The sequence below is a fragment of the Pteropus alecto genome, unplaced genomic scaffold (genome assembly GCF_000325575.1).
Source record: "Pteropus alecto unplaced genomic scaffold, ASM32557v1 scaffold65, whole genome shotgun sequence".
Lineage (NCBI taxonomy): Eukaryota > Metazoa > Chordata > Mammalia > Chiroptera > Pteropodidae > Pteropus > Pteropus alecto.
This window is the reverse complement of record NW_006439191.1, coordinates 7,349,593-7,369,624: the sequence shown is the minus strand read 5'-3', so window position 1 is coordinate 7,369,624 and position 20,032 is coordinate 7,349,593. Positions and strand designations below refer to the sequence as shown.

Sequence of the window (20,032 nt, the reverse complement as noted above, 5' to 3'; positions counted from 1 at the left end):
GAATGTGCCGAAGGCAGACAGGAACTTTATTAAATGCTGGCAATTTGTACATAAAACGAGCATGCTGTACTTAATCTCCATATTGGCATTGAGAAGTTCTCCGGACGCCAAGACTACGCTTGAATTCAAAGGCTCACATACATAATGAATATGTCTTTCAAAACCATGTAGAAAGTAGGCAATTTCCCTTTTGAATACCCTGTGTGTGTACACATCCGTAGTAGAAAGCTTGGTTTCTGAGTTACTCGGCAAAAACATTTCTGGTCAAGTCCCACGCTCCATGGCCGAATGTAAAATGGGTCGTCTGAAATATTAAAAGCGCACTGATGTCAAGTCAGATCCTGGCCCATTTTCCCACACTGATCCATAGGTAATTAGATTATGTTCTGTAAACAGAGGCTTGGCTGGACAACCTCGCTTTTTCATTCGGCGTGGTCTGGTAGTAATCAAAGATGCCTCAGTACTAACTTTAGAATGCGTATGTTCTCAGTGAAAGAAGTTTTCTGTTTCAAGAATGTCACCTTTATGTTTCAGATGTTTACATTTTTGCTTACAGATGTAGCCATGAGCAAATACATGGGTTAGTGTGTGATTTAACAGTGTGGTTATTTCGGCCTCTGCAAAGTGTCTTGTCAGCCATCTAAAACCACATGTTCACAGTCAAGCTACAGTAATATTTTAATTAAATGAATATTTTCTTTTCCTTAGGACATCTTAGTCAAAGTGGATTATGACATACACAAACGAGAGATCTTGTATTACATTACATAGGAACGACATAGAAAGCCAGTGTAGAAAATCAGTACTTTTTAAAAATCATTTTGAGTGACTTTGATCTTCGTCACATTCTTATTTTTGTCAAGTACAACGCTAACGAAATGAGTAATTTTGAACATTTAAAGAAGAGATATAACTCTCATTCTACCTCCAAACTAAAGGCTGTGTACACGTTACCCATTATCTGTTTGCAAATGTAACTTCTCTTAGAGACTCCACAATTTGCACTCAATAAATGTTCCTAAGTGATAAAAATAGCAGCTCAAACGTTCTCTCCTACAAAAGAACCAAATCTATTTCAAAATATGTCAGAATCTTCTTCCTTCTCAAACGTGAATAAATATTCCCTTGTACATACAAACCGCATTTTGTTATCTATTCAACTATCAATGGACACTCAGGTCACTTTACCTTTCTGCCACTGTGAACAATGCTGCTGTGATTATGGATGTACAGATATCTCTTTGTGACCCTGCTTTCAATTCTTTTAGATATATACCCAGGAATGGAATCGATGGATCGTAAAGTAAATCTATGTTTAATTTCCGGAGGAACCGTCATACTGTTTTCCCCAGCAGCTATACCATTGTATATTTACGCCAACAACGAACAAAGGTTCCAACTTCTCCAGATCCTTGCCAAGTCTTGCTTTCCTTTCTTCGATAGTAGCCATCCCAGTGGGCGTGAGGTCTGATTGCTCATTGTGGTCTCGATTTTCATATCCCTAATGACGAGTGTTGTTGAGCGCTTTTTTCATATGCTTGTTGGCCAACCGTACATCTTCTTTGGAGAAATGTCTACGTAAGCCCCTTGTCCATTTTTTAAAGTCTTTTTGTTGTTGTCGTTGAGTTGTAGTTTGTTTACATAGTCTGGGTATTAACTCTCCTATCAGATAGAGAATTTGTAGATGTTTTCTCCCATTCTGCAAGTTGCCTTTTCACTCTGTGGATTGTATCCTTTGATGTACAAAAGTTTTTAATTTTGATGTAGTCCGATTTATCTATATTTACTTTCGTTGCCTATGCTTTTGATGTCATATTTAAGTAATTACTGTCAAATCAAAAGTCATGAAGCTTTCCCCTATGTTTTCGTCTAAGAATTTTAAAGTTTAGCTCTTATGTTTAGGTATTTGATCCATTTCGAGTTAACGTTTGTATATTATGTAAGGGTCCAACTTCATGTTATGCTGCTTTTAAAAAAATGTGTGTATGTTTAAATAAACTGTAGAGAGGTTATCTGAGCTTGGGCATTACTATTGATTTATAGAAGAGCTAAGTCATCTGAAGTAAAGAATACCACTTTATTCTAAATTTATATAATAAACATCTCTCTAAAACCCACAGATCTTAGGTGATATAGGTAATAGTTATTTATTTAAAAAGAAAATTATTTGTTTCTGAAACGAATACATTATGACAACTAAGAAATTCAAATTTAGAATTTCAAGAGTAAACTTGTCTCTGACACCTGAGGGCCAGTTTTATGGAAAAAAAAAAAAAGCTGCAGTAGAAACATATATAATTTCAATTACAAATATATGGACAGATTCTACAGTGCCGTAAAAATTCTGTACTAAGTATTCTCTATGTATGTGCCATGGAGGATGACGGGAAAACAAATCTCTTTCTGAAAGAGCTTAGTATCTAGTGACAATAAGACAGGGGGCATGTGTGGCACAGAAATAATTACATGCACACATCAGCAGCTGTTTGGCATACGCTCTACACTATGAGCACACATGTGTAGCTGCCCATGGATGCTGACATTCGCCAGGTGTGGGAAGCCAGCCAAACCTGCCCAGAAATGCCAGGGAGTCTGCAAAGCGATCCGTGCAGACAAAACATCACTCCGGTTGGGCCTCTCCAGAGAGTGTTTTCCCATCTATTTAAAAAATGATGATCCTTTTTATTTTTAGGTTTTCTAGTTTTGGCGGTGTGGTTTAAAAAATCATTAAACAAAGGTATAATAATGAACATTTTCTATCGTTTCCAAGTGATGTTTGCCCTTAAAAAACTATATACATATAAATACACACACAAACATGCATATGCACACGTATGCAGTGTAAGTAATATGTGTAATACCTATTACGCATTATGTGTGCTGGTTAATATGCGTGCTTATATGAATATGTTTATATATTCAGGGTAATCTTTTTTTGACAGAAGACACAAATAGATTTAGTCCAGAGATAGACTAAGTGAAGATACCATGGGTTTTGACATCTTCATATTCATGCATTGTTTTACAGTTTAGGACAGTTATCTCCGTTGCTTATAATCACAGTGTTTGATGTTTTCAATGCTCTTCTCTGACATATTTCAAATGACCTTTTCTATATTCTCGTCATCTGGATTTCATCCCCATGCGTGCAAGATATTCACCCATGTGGCCCTCCATCTGTACAAAATTGTTAAGGGGTCTTAAGGATGATTTACTTAAAATTCCAAGCATTTCAGTTTACTGGCAAGAGAGACTAATTTAAAAGCAGAATTATATTTCTTTAGGAATGCCCCGTACAAGTTCATTGTCATTGTTAGTGGTTTTATTAGCTATTTTCAAGGATTTATATAACGGAATTTTGACAAGTAACTTTTTAAAAGGGCCTCTAAAAGTGCCTTCTGAATCAGAACAAGGTCCACTTGGGTGGGTGGCCAAGAGGGCTCCTGGGAGCCTGGCGTGAAGACTGGGGTGGGGCTGGCCTCGGCATGGTTCTCCCACGGAAGCCAGCTCCTCATCTAGAACTGTCCTTAGAGGGAACAACTTCCCACCAGCACCTACAAGGCTTCTTTGCACCAGTCCGTGGGGATTTAAACTAAACAAATGTGGGTCCCAGCTGAGCACTTAGATAACATTTCAGGCATTAAAAACCAACTGAGCTTAGTGAATAAGGTTAAAGGAGATACAAATGGAGACAGATTATTGCACTGAGGATTGGAAGTTGTCAGCTAACTTTAATTACAAGTACATCTACGATTTTTAATGGCATGAGATTCACTTCAGACATATTTTACTTGTCTTTTGCTTTTAGACACGATCGAAAGCATACGGTCAGGACAATAGAATCCTAGCTAAACCCATTTTCTTTTGACCAGTGAGTTCCCTGCTGAATTTTTTTACCAATCACATAGCGGCAAGAACCTACTCGGCAGTTATTAAGTGGTTGAATAGTGAAAATAACTCACTTTGTTTTCAAAATGGCTTCCATACACAATGGTTCATGACAGTTCACAAGAGGGAACTTGGAAGAGTTGGAGAAACACAGATTAAAAGACTAACCGAAAGGAAAAATAACATCTGCTATAGGCCAAGCGCTCATGCCCCCTTCATCGAATTCCCATGTGGAAACCCTACTGCCCAACGTGATGCTATCAGGACGTGGGACCTCTGGGGGGGTGACTAGGTCGCCAGGGAGAAGCCTTCCTACATGGCATTAGCACTTTCACAGCAGAGGCCCTAGAGGGACCCCTCGCTCCTCCACCCTGAGTGGTCGGTCAGCGACTCAGAAGAGGATCGCCACCAGAACTCGGCCACGCTGGCACCTCGATCTTGGACCTCGGGCCTCCGGAAATGTGAGGAATAAGTTTCTGTTGTTCATAAGCCACCGGGCCTGTGGCGTTTTTTTATAACAGCCCGAACGGACGAAGGCAGAGTCTGTGTTTTCTATCACATGCTGTTCCAAAGCATCCAAACTGATAAAATATCCTTTTAAAATAGACGTTATGGAATAAACTATTATTTAAACATATACCGTTTTCCTTTAAGAAAACCACATCACGGACAAGAGCGAAACAATAACATTCCCTCTTTTCCTCCATAAGGTGTCAAAATCCAAGGATTATTTTTTAATGTCATTCTTCAACCAATTATTTTCATTGCCAAGTCCTATATAATCTAAAAACATTCCTGTGGCACTTTTCCAAAGCCATGTTATACAGCAAAAGTTTCCATTTAAAGTACAAGTTTTTTTTTCCCCCCCCAAATGGGACACACTAAATTTAAGGAAGAGTGGCTGCTCAAAGTGTAAGACTACAGAATTCTCAACATCATAACTGAGCAAAATGAACAAAAAGATGCCAAAATCGCATTGCAAATGTTAGTACTCAAAAGCAGAAAGAAACCCAAGTTCATTTCACAAACTAGGAAAAACGCGCTTTAGGTCAGAGTCAAAACACCAGAAATCAACACCCAACTCCTATTTTTGAAAGAGTCAAGTAGAGTGCCAGGAAGTAGGTAAAGGTAACTCTGGAGTCTTCTGACCTCCTGTCATTTAGGTTTTGATGGGCTCCAATGAAGCACACACGTGTCACTAGGACGAGCGTAAGCTCCTTCAGGGCGGGGGTTTTAATCTGTGTTATTAACCGCCGTGTCCTAGCACTCGCAATGATATTCGATGCATGCTCATCGAGTTAGTTAATACATATTCTGTAATCTTGGTGGCATTGGGCCTCTACACAGGGATGCGAACGAGTTTAGAAAGGACAAATGGGATTTTTCTCCACCTATCATCCCCTCCCCCCGCCCCCGCCGGCAGAAAGTCAGAAGAGTTAATGTGAACTTCAAACTTAAAAAAAATAACATTAACAAAGTCAGAGAACTCTGGCTAAATATGACTTCATTCTAAGAGAAATGGGACCACGACATACAGTTCTGAAAACTGGAATGGAAGGAGAAGACAGCTGGGAGCTTCCTGGGAGCTATGTTGCCTGAAAAAAGACGTAAGTCAGGAGACCTTTCTCATGCCATGCCTTCCCTTTCCTTTTGTTCTGAATTCTGCGGTGTGAGGATGCATTGTCTGGTCCTCTGGCAGCCATCTGGTGACCACAGGATGGCAATTGTCAGGAAAAAGACCAATATGCGGGGGATGGCAGAGTGAACAGATAGAAAAGACTGGGTCCTTAATGATGGCTTTGGACAGCTATACGACCTGAGAACACTTCTCTGACTTTTCCATGTGAGACGAGTAACTGTTTCTACTGTTTAAGTCCTCGTTGGTCACGATTGCTACAGCCAAAATCACTCTGTACTGATCATTTTAACTTTTCATATATTTCAGATAAGTCAGAAGCTATTCCACTATCTTTCATTCAAGGTAAGAAATTTATGAATTCAATTGACCAGGCAAGAAAAAAGCAAAAGCTTAAAATAAGGTTGTGTCAACATTAAGAAGGATTAAAAAAGGGGGTACATAAGACACGTTTCAGAGATGGACTCGACAGAACTTGAGGACTAGATTCGGGAAGGTAGAGATGAAGGGGTAAATGAAAGGGATCTCTTATTTGTTCGTGGGGCTGGGAGGAAAGCCGCCCTCTCAGCTGGAATAAGAGGAACACCAGGCAGATGCAGGATCGGAGCAAAGACCATTAGGTCATCTACCCCTGGAGGTGGTGCTTGTGGGATGATACTGATGAGGAGATAGATATCTGGCCAGGAGAATTTGGTCTGGTGCACAGAAGCAAGATTATTTCAGTTGTAAATATGTGCATCAGACACATAGAGGGGAGTGTAAAGACTCACCATGGCCAATGTCAAGCCACCGGCTTGCAAAAATTCTGAAAATTTTACAGTCGTGAGCCAGTGAAAGCTGCCTGTAGAACAACTCAGGATTAGAATAATCATGATTATTGGAATTGGAGGTATATGCATAGACTCATCACATGTATGCGTATATGCATGTGTATTTATATTGTATGCATATGTGTGTATGTAGCAAATATGGAATACGTAGAGGAAATGTACATGTACATATAGTTGTAAATGTGTATGAACATGTATTTGTTTTTCTCCAGCTCTTTCCACCGAGGGCCTGGGAACAGCGACACCCCAGTAGAATGAGTCTACCTACCTTCCGCTCCTGGGCTTCTAAGTTTCATGTTCCACTAAATGGGAACCGGGAGGCCGTGGAGAAATGATTGATGCGGTGGCTGGGGCGAGAGGATAAGATGAGCCTTATGCTGTGTTTTGAGCTGTAAAATAAGGCAGTGTTCAAAACACAAAAGGAACGTGTGAAAAGGACCCTGAAGCTATCTCAAAGAGGGCCCGGGTGGCCAATTCTGGGACAATTTCAGTATCCAAAAATGAAAAAAAAAAAAAAATGACAGCAACGTATTACAACTCACTGAGTAACACAGCAAGCTGTAAGTAGATTCTGCTATAATAAACGAATTAAAACTTTGATGAGGAGTTAGGCATTGCCACATCAAAGTACCTCCCTGCAAAACAGTTATGAATGGCAAAACGAAAAAGAGTAACTTTATAGTGCATAATCCTGGAGGTTGCCGTATCGATAAAATGTTCAAAACGAACATTTCTAGTAATGGGGTAAAATGAAACCATGAACCACTTGACAGAATACAATGAGAAGTAAACACTATATTTCTGCACGAGATGAATTAACCCAAATAGAATCATAGGGAAACATCAGACTGAGCTAGTTTACAAAAATAACCGGCCTAAAAGCTTGAAGACGATCAAGGGGGTCCAAGTGAAGGAAAGACTGAGGAACAGCTGCAGACCAAAGGCCACTAAGGAGACTTAACAACTAAATTTAAGGTGTGATTAGGTGTGAATGCTTTTGCTATAAAGGATGTAATTCTTTATACCTGATGAAAAGTGAATGGGGATCTAATTTAATTGTGGATTTGATAGTGGTAATGTATATTCTAAATGTCTTGATTATTATAGTTTTGCTATGAATCCATAGAAAATTCTTGTTTGTAGAGAATACACCCCAGAAGATTGGGGGATGATGACAACTTACTGTCAAATAACTCAGGAAAACGTTCTTTGTATTGTACTTGCAATCGTTTTATTCGTACATATTTTAACTTAATGAAACTATTCCTTATATCGTTATAAACTTTTTTCCTACTTCAAATCCCTTGTATTTACTTTTATATCAAACAACAAAAGGGACTTGGAATTACCTGTCCTATTCTGTGAATAGAGAAAATGAGGCAAAAATAGTTTTGTAATGAATATTAACTAATGAGACGACTAGCTATTGAATATCGGTGGCATGTGAAGCACCATACGACGTGCTGTCACATGCATCTCAGAGTCGTCAGCAACAAAACTGGACCAGAATTTTAGTTTGTCTGATGTTCAGCCTGTATTTTCGAACTGCTTGTTATTACGAATAGGCTTCACATCGAGCTGCCAACTTCACTCGGCCGACAGGGGAGTGCTGAGAAGAGCAAGGGACCGACTTGGCCTTGACAAGGGAAGAACACCTTGCCTGATGGTCCATATCTGCTGGGAACTGCGTATGTAGACATGCTGCATATTTGCCAGCACTAAAGAAGATTTTTTTTAAATTAAACGTATTAGGGCGACATTGGTTAATAACTTTATATGAGTTTCAAGTGGACTGTTATACATCATCTGTCTACCGCATTGTGCGCTCACCTCCCAAAGTCTAATCTCCTTACGTCGCCATGTTTCATCCCCTTTGCTGTGGTCATCCTCTCCCCACCCCACGCCCCCTCTGGTAACCCCCCTTCTGTTGTGTCTATGAGTTTGTGTGTTTTGCTCATTTGTTGCTTTCTGTTTTATATTCCACATGTAAGTGACATCAAATGGTTCTTGTCCCTTTACATTTGACTTATTTTGCTTAGCATAATACTCTCAAGATCCATCCGTGTTGTTGCAAATGACGGAATTTCATCTTTTCTTATGGCTCAGTAATATTCCATTGTATTTGTATTACCACATCTTCAGTCAATCATCCATCGAAGGACGCTTTGGTGTTTCTATGTCTTGGCCGCTGTGAATGACGCTGCAATAAACATCGGGGAGCATATATCTTTGTGAATAAATGTTTTCAAATTTTGGGGGTAAATACCCAGAAGAGGCATTGCTGGGTCATAACTCTATTCTTAATTTTTTAAGGAACCTCCATACTGTTTTCCATAGTGGTTGTAACAATTCACACTCCCACCAGTGGTATATGAGGGATCCTCTCTCTGTACAACCTCTCCAACACTTGTTATTTCTTGTCTTATTGATAATAGCATTCTAACAGACATGATTTGGTATCTCCTCATGGTTTTGATTTGCATTTTCCTTATAGCTAGTGAAGCTCAGCATCTTGTCATATATCTGTTGGCCATTGGCATGTCTTGGGAAAAGTGTCTGTTCAGGTCCTCCGGCCGTTTTGAAATAGGATTGTTTGACATTTTGTTGTTGAGTTGTAGAGTTCTTCATATAGCTTGGATATTAGCCCCTTATCAGAGGTATTGTTTGCAAATATCTTCTCTCATTCCGTTGGTTGCCTTTTTGTCATTGTTGACAATTTCTTTTGCTGTTATTTGCCAAACATTTTGACTTCAAAGTATTATTTTCCTAAAAATTAAATCTAACCTCAGGGGAAACTAAGGCAAAAGAAAGGACCACATTTCTAGATTCTTATAAAATAAAATCAAAAGAACACCCAAAGAAATCTAATGGGTAAAGAAGCCAGCAAGAAATGATCACGATGTTATCAACCATTTATTGCATTTCTGTTGTATACCAATCGCTGTAATAGGCACTGAGGAGGAAGATATATATATACACACACGCACACATATATCTATATTTTGGACTCAAGGACAAGGGCACTATATATATTGTTGCAAATGAATATATATATATATATATAGTGCCCTTGTCCTTGAGTTCAAAATTTGGAGTAGGTAGAGGACCAACATATAAAAGAGAAATACAAAAACATGGAGAACAGAGCAACTTCCGCCAAAGGCAACTGGGCAAGGTGCTGGGTCATCTAGAACCTGTGTCTTAAAGGTTAAGCGTTTGTCAGTTGAAGGAGGCAGAGGAGAGAGAATTCCAAGTGGAGGAAATAAGATGGTAAAGTCAAAGTTGTGAAAAGTGTGGCATGTCCAGGGGATTTTTGGTGGAGCGGAAGCGTTGGGTGTGTGCGTGTGCATGCATGTGTGTGCGTGTGCGTGCGTGTGTGTGCACGTGCACACACACTGTGACATGGGAGAAAAGAAAGGCAGGAGATGAAACTGTAACAAGAAGCAAGGACTAGGTTGTGGAAAGATTTAGTGCTGAGCTAAAGAAGTTTATCTGTCCTCTGAAGACAGTGAGGAGCCCGCAGGGGCTCGTCAGGCAGTGAGGCATGCTGGGAAGCGAAGAGACGGAAGAGAGCAGAGCCGGGGACCCCCATCCAAAGGCGCGATGAAGCCATGAGTAAGGCAGAGGCGATGAGGTGTAGAGGCCAGATGGAGAGATGCGTCTTTGATGGAACATCAGAAGAATCTGTTAACTGACATGACGACGGGATGAGAGAGGGCATAGAAGAGAGTAGGACAGAAAGACACTGTGACGTGGAGGGAAAGTCACAGAAAATAGCTGTTCACTGAAGGAGACAGAGAAGTCACAGTCCAGACATCCTGGAAAAGCCAGACGGGAAGACCCTGGTTTCGGGGGTTGATCAAAGTGTCAAATCCTATAAAGGCACCAAGATAAGAACTGAAGCAGCCTATGGGATTCAGAAATTAGAACTCTGATAGAAATGATTCATAATCCTAAAAAAAAAACCCTCTTAAATGCATACCATGACTTAAAAAAACGAGGCTGGGTCTGCTATTACGTTGGGGCAGAGGGAGAGAAGACTACATTCCTTAAGAAAACAGAAAAAGTGGAGCCATGGATATAAGATGTCTGCGGAGAAAAGGAAACAGCTCTGAATCTAAAACGTTTGAAATTTAGGGAATTTTTAGCTGTACTTTCTCAACGCTGACTACTATGGTAATGGGACATGGCGAAAACGGTGTCAGAACAGAGAATAAGGTTTTAGGCCTGCTCATTCGGAACTGAGTCGTTCATTTCACTCTTTTAGGTCCATGTGTGTAAAATGACAATCTCTGAATTCCCTCCGGCAATAAAAAGTTTTTGATTCTACGGCAGAACTAAGATAATCTGACCAGCTGCCTTAAAACACACTTGACAATTCACGGGATGACTAAGAAACGTAAAAAAAAACAAAAAAAAAACAAAAAAAACAAAAAAAAAGCTTCAGCTACTATTTGAAATTGATATAGCTTTCATTTGCCATTTAGAAATCCTGTTTTGAGGCTTAACTAGAAATTTATTGCTGTCGAAGTGAAATTTTTAAAGAAAACCATTTATTCGTTTCTGCCAGTTGCACGTCGTGAACTTTGATTTTAACACTTCTCTCGTTATATGATAGAGAAACTGGCTTTAATAGCTAACACCCAAGGGAGGGACCTCTGTCTCTCACAGACACCCCCACCCAATTTTTCACTTTCAATAATTTCATTGGCAAAAGAGAGCATACCAGAAGTGGCCAAAATTAATATGTCAAGTAACTAATATGTCAAGTGCATCTCTAATTTCAATTGGGCGAGCCAACAACTGACTAGAAAAAATTGAGATGGGAAGAAAGAAGGAAACAAAATGAAAACAGAGTGATTTTTAAAGTAATACTATGCCCTTAAGAGTAGGTAGGAAAGCACCAAACGACAACAACAAAAACCCAGTTATGAATTAGTTACAATGACAAAAAGTGAGGTAACGAGATATTTTGAAATCACTCTGAAAATGAATTTAAAATAGAATGTTCAAGTATCAAACTTCTTCATCACTTCTGAGAGAGAGAGAGAGGAGAGAGAATCCCAGAGGCTCTGAACCAAACTATTGGCAAAAACATAAGTCACTCATGGGCATTTTGCCCAAAATATGATTTCTTCAAAACAGGATGTCCACTATTCATCATGGAACCATTAACTCTATTCCCAATATAAAAATCACATATGGCTTTCACAACCAATCCAGAACCAAAGGTCTGAATAAACCCATGAAGGTAAAGCAAATAGTCACTTTGCGAGGGTAGCACGGAGAACAGATTTAAAAATATTTTACAGTTTTGTAAACGTCCACCTGGTATTTCAAGTGAACTTTCACACTCATGTCCTAACGTGCTCAAGGACTAGAGAGGACAGAATGGAGGCTTCGCAGGGTGACGGACAGAATCTGAGGCCCACGGAGAATCTAACTGCACGGCCAGTGGGGCGATAGCAGTCTTCCATCTTTCTTCCTCCCAATGAGAAATTAGGAGGCAACCGTATGCCCCGCTACCGTGGTCCTTGCGAGCCGCTGTAAGTGTCATAAGAGGGCCCTTGTCTTTCCCGTACCCAGCCCTTCAGGATGAAAGGTCTGGGAGAGAGTAGATGGCAGCGGGAAAAAGGTCAAGATACAACGACTATTAGGATAGGACCTGAATTACATGCGAGTGCAGGAAAAGCGCCAGTTCTGGAAGCTGAGGAGAGGACACCTCGAACCCCGGGAGCTCACGGGGAGGAGAGGGACGTCAGTGTCCACTGTCCTTGAGGGGTCCTCCTGGAGCTTTCCTCAAGGTGGACAATGCCCCAAACTGTTACACGCACCCTAAGTTTAACTGCGCCTGGGCCCGCCGTCCCTCAGCAGAGGATTCGAATTTTGATTGTTGTTCTTAACCTAACTAAGAAGTCTCTGGGAACAGCGAAGGATGGGGCCTGTACCAGAAACGAAAACACCTTCCACCCCAGAAATCTTCCCCACCCCTCTGTCCTCAGCTGTCACTTCCCTCTGCGGTAGAGCATGAATACAGCGCAGACTGGGGGACACTGCCCCTGGGCTCCCTCTGTGACGACAGAAACTAGACTCCGTTGTTAAGCTGAACTGGGGGCTCTAAGGCCTGCCAGCTGGCCACAGTGAACACACTATCACTGTCACCTGTGCCCTCGGCTGGTGGAGGTCCCGTTTGAGGGGGCCTAAGGATTGTAAAGTAGGCGTTAACTTGTCTGTCTGGAAAACATGGTGGCTTTCGTCTTTCATAAGAGACCTTTAAGTGTTGTAGGGAATACTGCTCCTGTAGGTCTCAGACGACTGCGCGGGGTCCCCAAAAGGAAGTGACGTTGGGCGATTCGGGAAAGCTTGCTAGAGAGATTGTCATTTCTGTACAACCGAAGGGCCGTGACCCCTACCGTGGGCGTCATCTAGTTAGAAAAGCTGGTACAAACTTGCGCCCGTCTTCAGCTAAAATGCTCAGTGGTACCCTCTTGTCTCTGGGAGCATTTGGGTCCACGTCAGTTCACGACCACAGCTGTCGCGGTGACACATCGTTCCAGACTGTGTCTTTGCAGACCAAGGTGTGGCCTGCATAACGGCTCATTCATCCTGCCTGGATAAGCACTTCGGACCAAGCGGGAGGGTTAATACCAAAACGTGAGGAGGACCGCTGGCCTCCTAAGGTCCATCGTCACTGGCCGGGAGCGGGACCCGAAGGGCACAGCGGAGGTCAGTCCTGCAGGCTGGCCGAATTCTGATGCGTAGGGTCCCGTTCCGAGGAGCTTTAGTTCAGCGCCGCATGAAATGCAGTGCACTGATTTGGGTGCAGCTAAATGGCAGAATTTAACAAGGACGGCAGAAGAGGGCGTGTGCTCGAGTCCGCATCTATCAGAATGTGCCGAGGCTGCGCCTCCTCTCCAGGAGAGACCACGCGCACACACACAGAAACCTGATTCCAAAGGGTTAACCGCAAAGTGGAATCGGTATATACACAACGGCACGTTTGTTCCCTGTAAGTACAATTCTGGCTCTTCATGCGTTAAAATCACTCAGTTCAAGTTTGGGGAACCAGCTGTCTTTGTGTATCATATGATCTGAATGCTCTTGAAATGTTTGCATACTTTTGGTATTTTCTTGAAATGTTTGTACGGCTTTGGTGACTCTGTTCTCTTATCGTATATCAAGAAATCCCTTTTCTATGATAAAGACTTTTTGTTTAAATGTACTCTGGCTAAATGATATCTGGACATTTTCTTTCACATACCAAAGTATCATAAATTCTCAATAGCCAAATTGCCAGGCGGCTTCATATTTTGTTCTCGGTTTTAACGGTTCAAAGGAAAGAGTCAATTTCCTATAAAGAATACATTTAATGTCCTTACCACTGATAATGATCTTTCTTATTCAGTCTTTAGTAGAGGAAAAAAATACAACCAGGACACATGTCACTTTAAGGATGACAAAAGTAATAAAGCTGATTACGAAGATTCGAACAGAAGAAATAGAGTAAAAAAGTCTTTCTTCACTCGCACTCCAGCCTTCTCTCTCCTCCCCTGCAAAGTTCGTCTCCTCAACACGGAAATATAGATAATTTGCTGATGTATGTTTTCCTTTTGCTGCCATGTGCCCTGTCCCAGGTAAGAAAGTACCTTGGCTATTTCAGCTCCCTTAGGAAACGTTTATGTGGTTAAAGCAGCATATGGGGTTGAACCGTAACATGACGATGGCTATGGTTTCCTTAGGAGGATTAAAGCTTAAAGCTGGTGCTCCCAGCCTTAGCAACGATTCTTCAGGTTTTAGCAGACCACACACGCATGGACACCAAGCACCTCGAAATAAGTGAGTGAGAACTGGACACTGCAGGGCCTTCCCTGGATATGCTGCCTTGAGTAAGGGGGCCTAGATCTTGCATGATTTGGAATGAAGAAAAAGAGCTCAAAAAAGAGTGAAGATCCTATCAGCCCAACGGGTAGGGGACCGGAGCTGGATTGGAGATTACGTACATAAAATATTTAGACATATATTCCATGCATAGGTCAGTTTATGGAGACTTATAACCATTATGTGCGCAGATCTCTCCATCTCTGGCAAAGCTGTGCTAGTAATACCTTGAATTTGTTTAACTTTACATTCCATTAAAGGCTTTTACATATGCTGTATAACTTGATCCTCACACAACTTCACAAAAGAGTACACTGTGGCAGAGGTTGAGATTTATCCCAGAATACATGATTATTAAGTGACAGGACAAGCATTCGTAAAAAAAAAAAAAAAAAAAAAAAATCTGGATTCCTTTCCTTTATACTATATTTGGTATGTATACATTCAACACTTATAGGCCTGACACCCTCATCTATAACACACATATACGTTACTCTTAGGGCAAATTGCAGTCATAAAGGTTTTAAACATGAGTGATCCATGTATATTTAAGCCAATGCATTTAAAATTTCAAGAAGTTGAAGGTCATTAAAAGCTTAAGATAATTAAAACACTGCATGAACTGAGTCGTTTTTGGATTTTATTAGTGAAATTCTGTCTCTTCTTTCTTCCTCCCTGCCTCCTTCTTTCCCTCTCTCCGTCCCTCCCTCTCCAAATTTAGAGTTTATAACTTTAAACAAAAGAGGAATGATGGGGCTTCTGCTTACAACCAAGGTAACCAAGATGGGGTAACAGGGACCAGATTTATTCTTTGACCCGAAACCAACAAGCTGGACCACATAACATGTTTTCCAATAACGGACAGCGGCGGCCCAGGACGGTCATCCCTCAGGAAGGAGAAACAAACGAGGTGAGATCTACAAATGGCCAGCTCACTGTGTGAAGGGAGTTTCCAGGCTGCATTGTGGGAACGGAGACCCAGATGTGGGGACACTGGACTGGGTGCCCAGAGAGAGCTGCAGTGGCCCCCTCGGCCTCAGCAAAGTGCTAATCAGCAGATGAGTGGGGGGTAACGCACGAGCCACCCACAAAGAGCGGGAGGAACGGTCGCTGGGGGTCACAGAGGGCTTGGAGGAGTGTGTGCGCCCACGAGCCAGACAGTCAAACCTCGCCGTCCAGCGAGTATCAGCCAGAGGACTCAGAGATGCACGGCTTGTGTCGGGGGCAAAATTGGTCCTGACGCAAATGCTGTCCTGGTGCCGCCTCAGGAGGGGGCAGGCGTCGGAGAGCGTTAGCGTAATTACAGGGAAAAAACCACAACCCTCTCAACCTAGAATCCTACGTATCTTTCAAATCTAAGGGCGGAATAATGCTTTGTTAGACATGCAAAAGCTGAAAGAATTTAACAGCAGCAGACACCTGCACGATCGTAAATGTGAAAGCGATTCGGGCAGAAGGAAAATGATACCACATGGAAATCAGAAACTACATCAGGACTGAAGAGCACTGGAAAAAGTAAATACATGGAGAAGTACAAAAGACTTCACGGTGACTTTAAAAAGGAGTAAAGACATTGCAGGACGTAAACGATCTGATTTCAAGACTTACTGTAATGCTACCGTGGTCAAGTCAGGGTGGCATTAGCATAAAGACAGATAAATAGATCCACAAGACATAATGGAGTCCAGAAATTAACCTACATGTGCGTGAACAGCTGGACTTCCAGCGACACTGCAAGGGCGATTCAGTGGACAAAGGACAGTCTGTTCAGTGAAGGATGCTGATTTGCAAAACGTGAACCTTGACACTCACTCCCACCATATCCAAAAATTTACTCGAAACTGATCATAGACTAAATATAAGATCTAAAGCTCCGCGACTAGGAAAAAAAACATAGGAGAAAAATCTCAGCGATTTTGGCTTTCTTACGCTTTCTGAAATACGACATCAAAAGCACAAAAACATAAATAAAAATGAATAAACAGGACTTCATCAAATTAAAAGCTTTTGCTCTTTGAATTACATTGGAAAAAATAAAAAACTGATCATAGACTAAATATAAGATCTAAAGCTCCGCGACTAGGAAAAAAAACATAGGAGAAAAATCTCAGCGATTTTGGCTTTCTTACGCTTTCTGAAATACGACATCAAAAGCACAAAAACATAAATAAAAATGAATAAACAGGACTTCATCAAATTAAAAGCTTTTGCTCTTTGAATTACATTGGAAAAAATAAAAACGCAAGCCAAAGAAAAAAAAAACATAAATAAAAATGAATAAACAGGACTTCATCAAATTAAAAAACCATTTGCAAAATATCTAACGATTCGTATCTACCATCCAGAAAAAACTCTAACGATGCAACGAGACAAACAGCCTGAGAAAAACGGGCAAAAGATTTGAATAGAGAAACCATCAAAGAATTTAGACAGATCGCAAATACGCATACAAAAATTGCTGAAAATCGTTCATCATTAGGAAAATGCAAAAGAAAAAAAAACCACAATGTGATGCCACTCTCCGCACACCAGAATGAATAGAATTGAAAAGACTGGCCATACCACGTGTCGGACAAGGATCTGCAGCACAGCGGGCGTTCTAGGACTAGTGCCGGGCGGCGAGCTGGTGTGGCCGACAGCTCCACCGAGCAGCGGGAGGCCTGGACGCCAATCACGGCTCTCGAGGCTCCGGGCAAGTCTTTCGTCCTCTAGCCCTATTGTCGAATACCAATAACAATTACTCAGTCTACTGCACCAAGCTCTTAGGAGGATCAACGGAGATAATGTGAGATCGCTTTACGGACCTGGAGTATCAATGTTATTCTGTCGAAAACGACACAACCACGGGTAGCTTTGCAAAGGTAATTTAAACAAAGTGGCGGGAAAGATATAAGAATACCATGATTAGTCTTTTCATGTTTTCTCTTTGCCCTTATTTAAACGAGTGGGAACTAATTTTTAAATGCAAATGTTTAATTACTTACAAGGTCTAGAAATATTTACGAAAATGTATTTCAAAATAATATAGAGCTATCTGTCTACACTAATGTTTACCATTAATAAGATTATACTACTCTCCACGGTGCTGAGCATTTTAATAACTAATAAATAAGTCAGCAAACTGATGATATTTCTTAATATTTTAATTATCAGTGATAAATTTATGATTTGACAGCCAAGGTCACTTTTCACAAAGACATTACATCTACATCGACAAATCAATCTTGATTCATTCATTTTGCCTTACCGTTTCTCCTGGAAGCTTCGTGAGAATCCACGACTTCAGTTTTTCGAGCTCACCTTTGCTTAGCTCATGGTGAAGACCGGGGAAACTGTGAAACTTCGTGCTCACTCCTAGAGATTTCAACGCTGAGTTTGTCTCTTCAGCCCAAGCGTGAAGAACTAACTCATCGGCAGTGCCATGACACTGAAATAATTCGGGGAGCACTCCATCACTTTTCTGGACACCCTAGAAATGAGGATATATAAACGGAAAAGCTTAAGAAGTTCACTGAAGAACATCGTTCTTGGAAATCAGAGAAAACAAGAAGATTCCAATTTTACCAAAGCTTCAACATTTAAAGAGAAACAAAGAGGCATTGGTGGGCCAGGCCTGGGCGCAGCTAGCTGCTGGCACCACCTGAGCTGTGTTGTATGTGGCCTGCATTTACTCCGGAGGACTGTCTCAGAAACGATCGATGCATTTCCTGAAGAAACCCAGTGACTTGAGAAGACAAACGTCTTCTCGTAGAGTGGAAGGTAGGAGGAACGCAGAGCTGGGGTACAATCGAGGGGAAAAGTACGTTCTAGTTCTCATGTCTGGATCTGCTGTTTCTCCTTTTGGTAACGAAGCTGCAACACTGTAATGGATCATATCCATAAATGAATATCGCTGTGAGCAGCTGTCTGCAGTTGTACTTGATTCTCTGTTTTGATTCTGTTCATGACATCATAAGTAAACCTGGCTGTAATCGTGTGTGTGTGTGTGTGTGTGTGTACAGGTTTAATATATATAAAGGGTACATAAATTCCCTACGTGTATTGTTTTTATCCTTTCTCTTCTGATACCCGCTTTGTATAGGGCATTTCCTGAACATTAATAAACAGCTGGAATTAGTCATATGACTAATTCGGCCACGAATTCCAGAAATGCTCTGTGCATCAACTATTATCACTTATCAATTTTGGTTTAGTTTCAACGTGTGACTATTTCACCTTTTTTCAAAATCTGAAACTTACCTGGTAAACAACCGATGATTTATTCAGAAAACTGGAAAGAGCAAAAACTCCTGCCACATCTCGATGGTTTCTATATGCTAAATGCATCGCCATGCAGCCTCCCATAGAAAATCCTCCTAAAAGAAGCAAAAATTCACTTATCAGAGTCGCGGGACATATGCGACAATAACTTAAAACAAGCTATGCCTGTGCCAGTCTTCCATAAACATTTAAAAAGTATGTGGAGACCTTAAAAGAGATAGAGCGCTACAAGGTTATTAGTCCACTTTGGAACTCACTAGGAAAGAGCTGCTCTGAGTAAGTCATGCCGTCTCATCCGCGTCACCACTGGCGATAGATTTGTAATAAAAGGAGCTCGAATCGAACAAAGAAATCATATTTATCGAGTAAAAATATTTATCATAATTCAAAATACGAGTCAGAGTACAAGTGTTATTTATTTAAATTTCTAGTGTTTACTTATATTTTGTTTCTAATGGTGAGTCCTCCCATTGCGACTAGAATCGATAACATGCACAGTCTCTCTTATTTGCCAAACTATAAGATCCATGAGGAGCTATATTTCTAGTGCCCGCCATAAAGTAGACATTTAGTGATCTTTGAGTTAGGAAACATGCTCGAAAATTTGGTTAGCTAGTTAAAACATTTTTGGAAACTGACGTGATAGTATAATTAAAACATATATACTTATATAAACTTGGAGAAAAGTTTTAAGAAACTGATTTACACCATTTGCCAAACCTTATTATCTTTTATATGCCAAACACTGTGCTAGTCAGTGGAGATATACAGATTAAAAAACATGAATCCGTGCTCCGTTGGGCAGCACATACACGAAAACACACGGGTAGACTCGTGTTTGAAGGAGAAACAGGGATGTCATAGAATGTGGAGACAGGTACGTGATGCCACGCAGCAGAGAGGGTGGCCCAATTTCAGGTTAGAGACCTGGTATAATATTCCTCAGACTGATTGAGAGTTAAAAGACATCTCATTTCTATTTCGTGAGAAATACACTTGCGGAATTATAAAAATGGACTTTGGTGTAGAATTTGGACCTCTTAATTTCCAGTCTCATGCTTTATTTCAACTAAGAAAGCATAAAGCTGAGCCCTTAGAGACCATGCCTTTGGATTGACTACAATGTCCTTTTATAAATGAAGGAAACTGAGGCCACAGGGGATTAGGTGACCTGCTTAACTTGGACCCCTGATTTCAGCTGTAAAGCTAGGCCTTTTGGAATCCAGATTGCTTGCAACAGAGTTTAATGTACTTCCTACTACCCACTGATATCTATTAGAACAGAACTACTTTATCTGGGCTGATATTATTTTGGACCCAGGGTACAAATATATGAATGAAGATTAGCAGCCTGGAGAAGTTTAGAAGTTAAGAAAGGGCATAATATGTAAATAATCACAGTGTATGATAAATAATACATCTGTGGTTTTCAACATATCAAAAACAAATAATAGGGCCTCATCAGTAGCAGTAGTTCACCATGGATGAGAACAACTTAAAGGTTCTCTCCAAATAACCCCACTCTACTCCGATGCGGTTC

At 40.9% G+C, this 20,032-nt stretch overlaps 1 protein-coding gene across 7 annotated transcripts in view; it reads right to left on the bottom strand.

Annotated features, from left to right (window-relative positions):
- The window catches only part of LYPLAL1 (lysophospholipase like 1), a 191,482-nt gene that overhangs the window by 147,709 nt on the left and 23,741 nt on the right, over positions 1-20,032 (bottom strand). For 3 of the 7 annotated variants that reach the window (XM_025049825.1, XM_025049827.1, XM_025049826.1), the window contains exons 4-7: positions 18,472-18,587; positions 17,533-17,701; positions 16,795-16,946; positions 6,642-6,743 (exon numbers count right to left, since the gene is read on the bottom strand). In XM_025049825.1, coding sequence (XP_024905593.1) covers positions 6,657-6,743; positions 16,795-16,946; positions 17,533-17,701; positions 18,472-18,587 — 524 coding nt within the window. In that variant the 3' untranslated portion in view covers positions 6,642-6,656. Of the gene's footprint in view, positions 1-6,641; positions 6,744-16,794; positions 16,947-17,357; positions 17,702-18,471; positions 18,588-20,032 lie in introns of those variants that run through there. The other 4 variants (XR_003047551.1, XM_015592764.2, XR_003047552.1 and 1 more) reach the window with 4 other exon arrangements.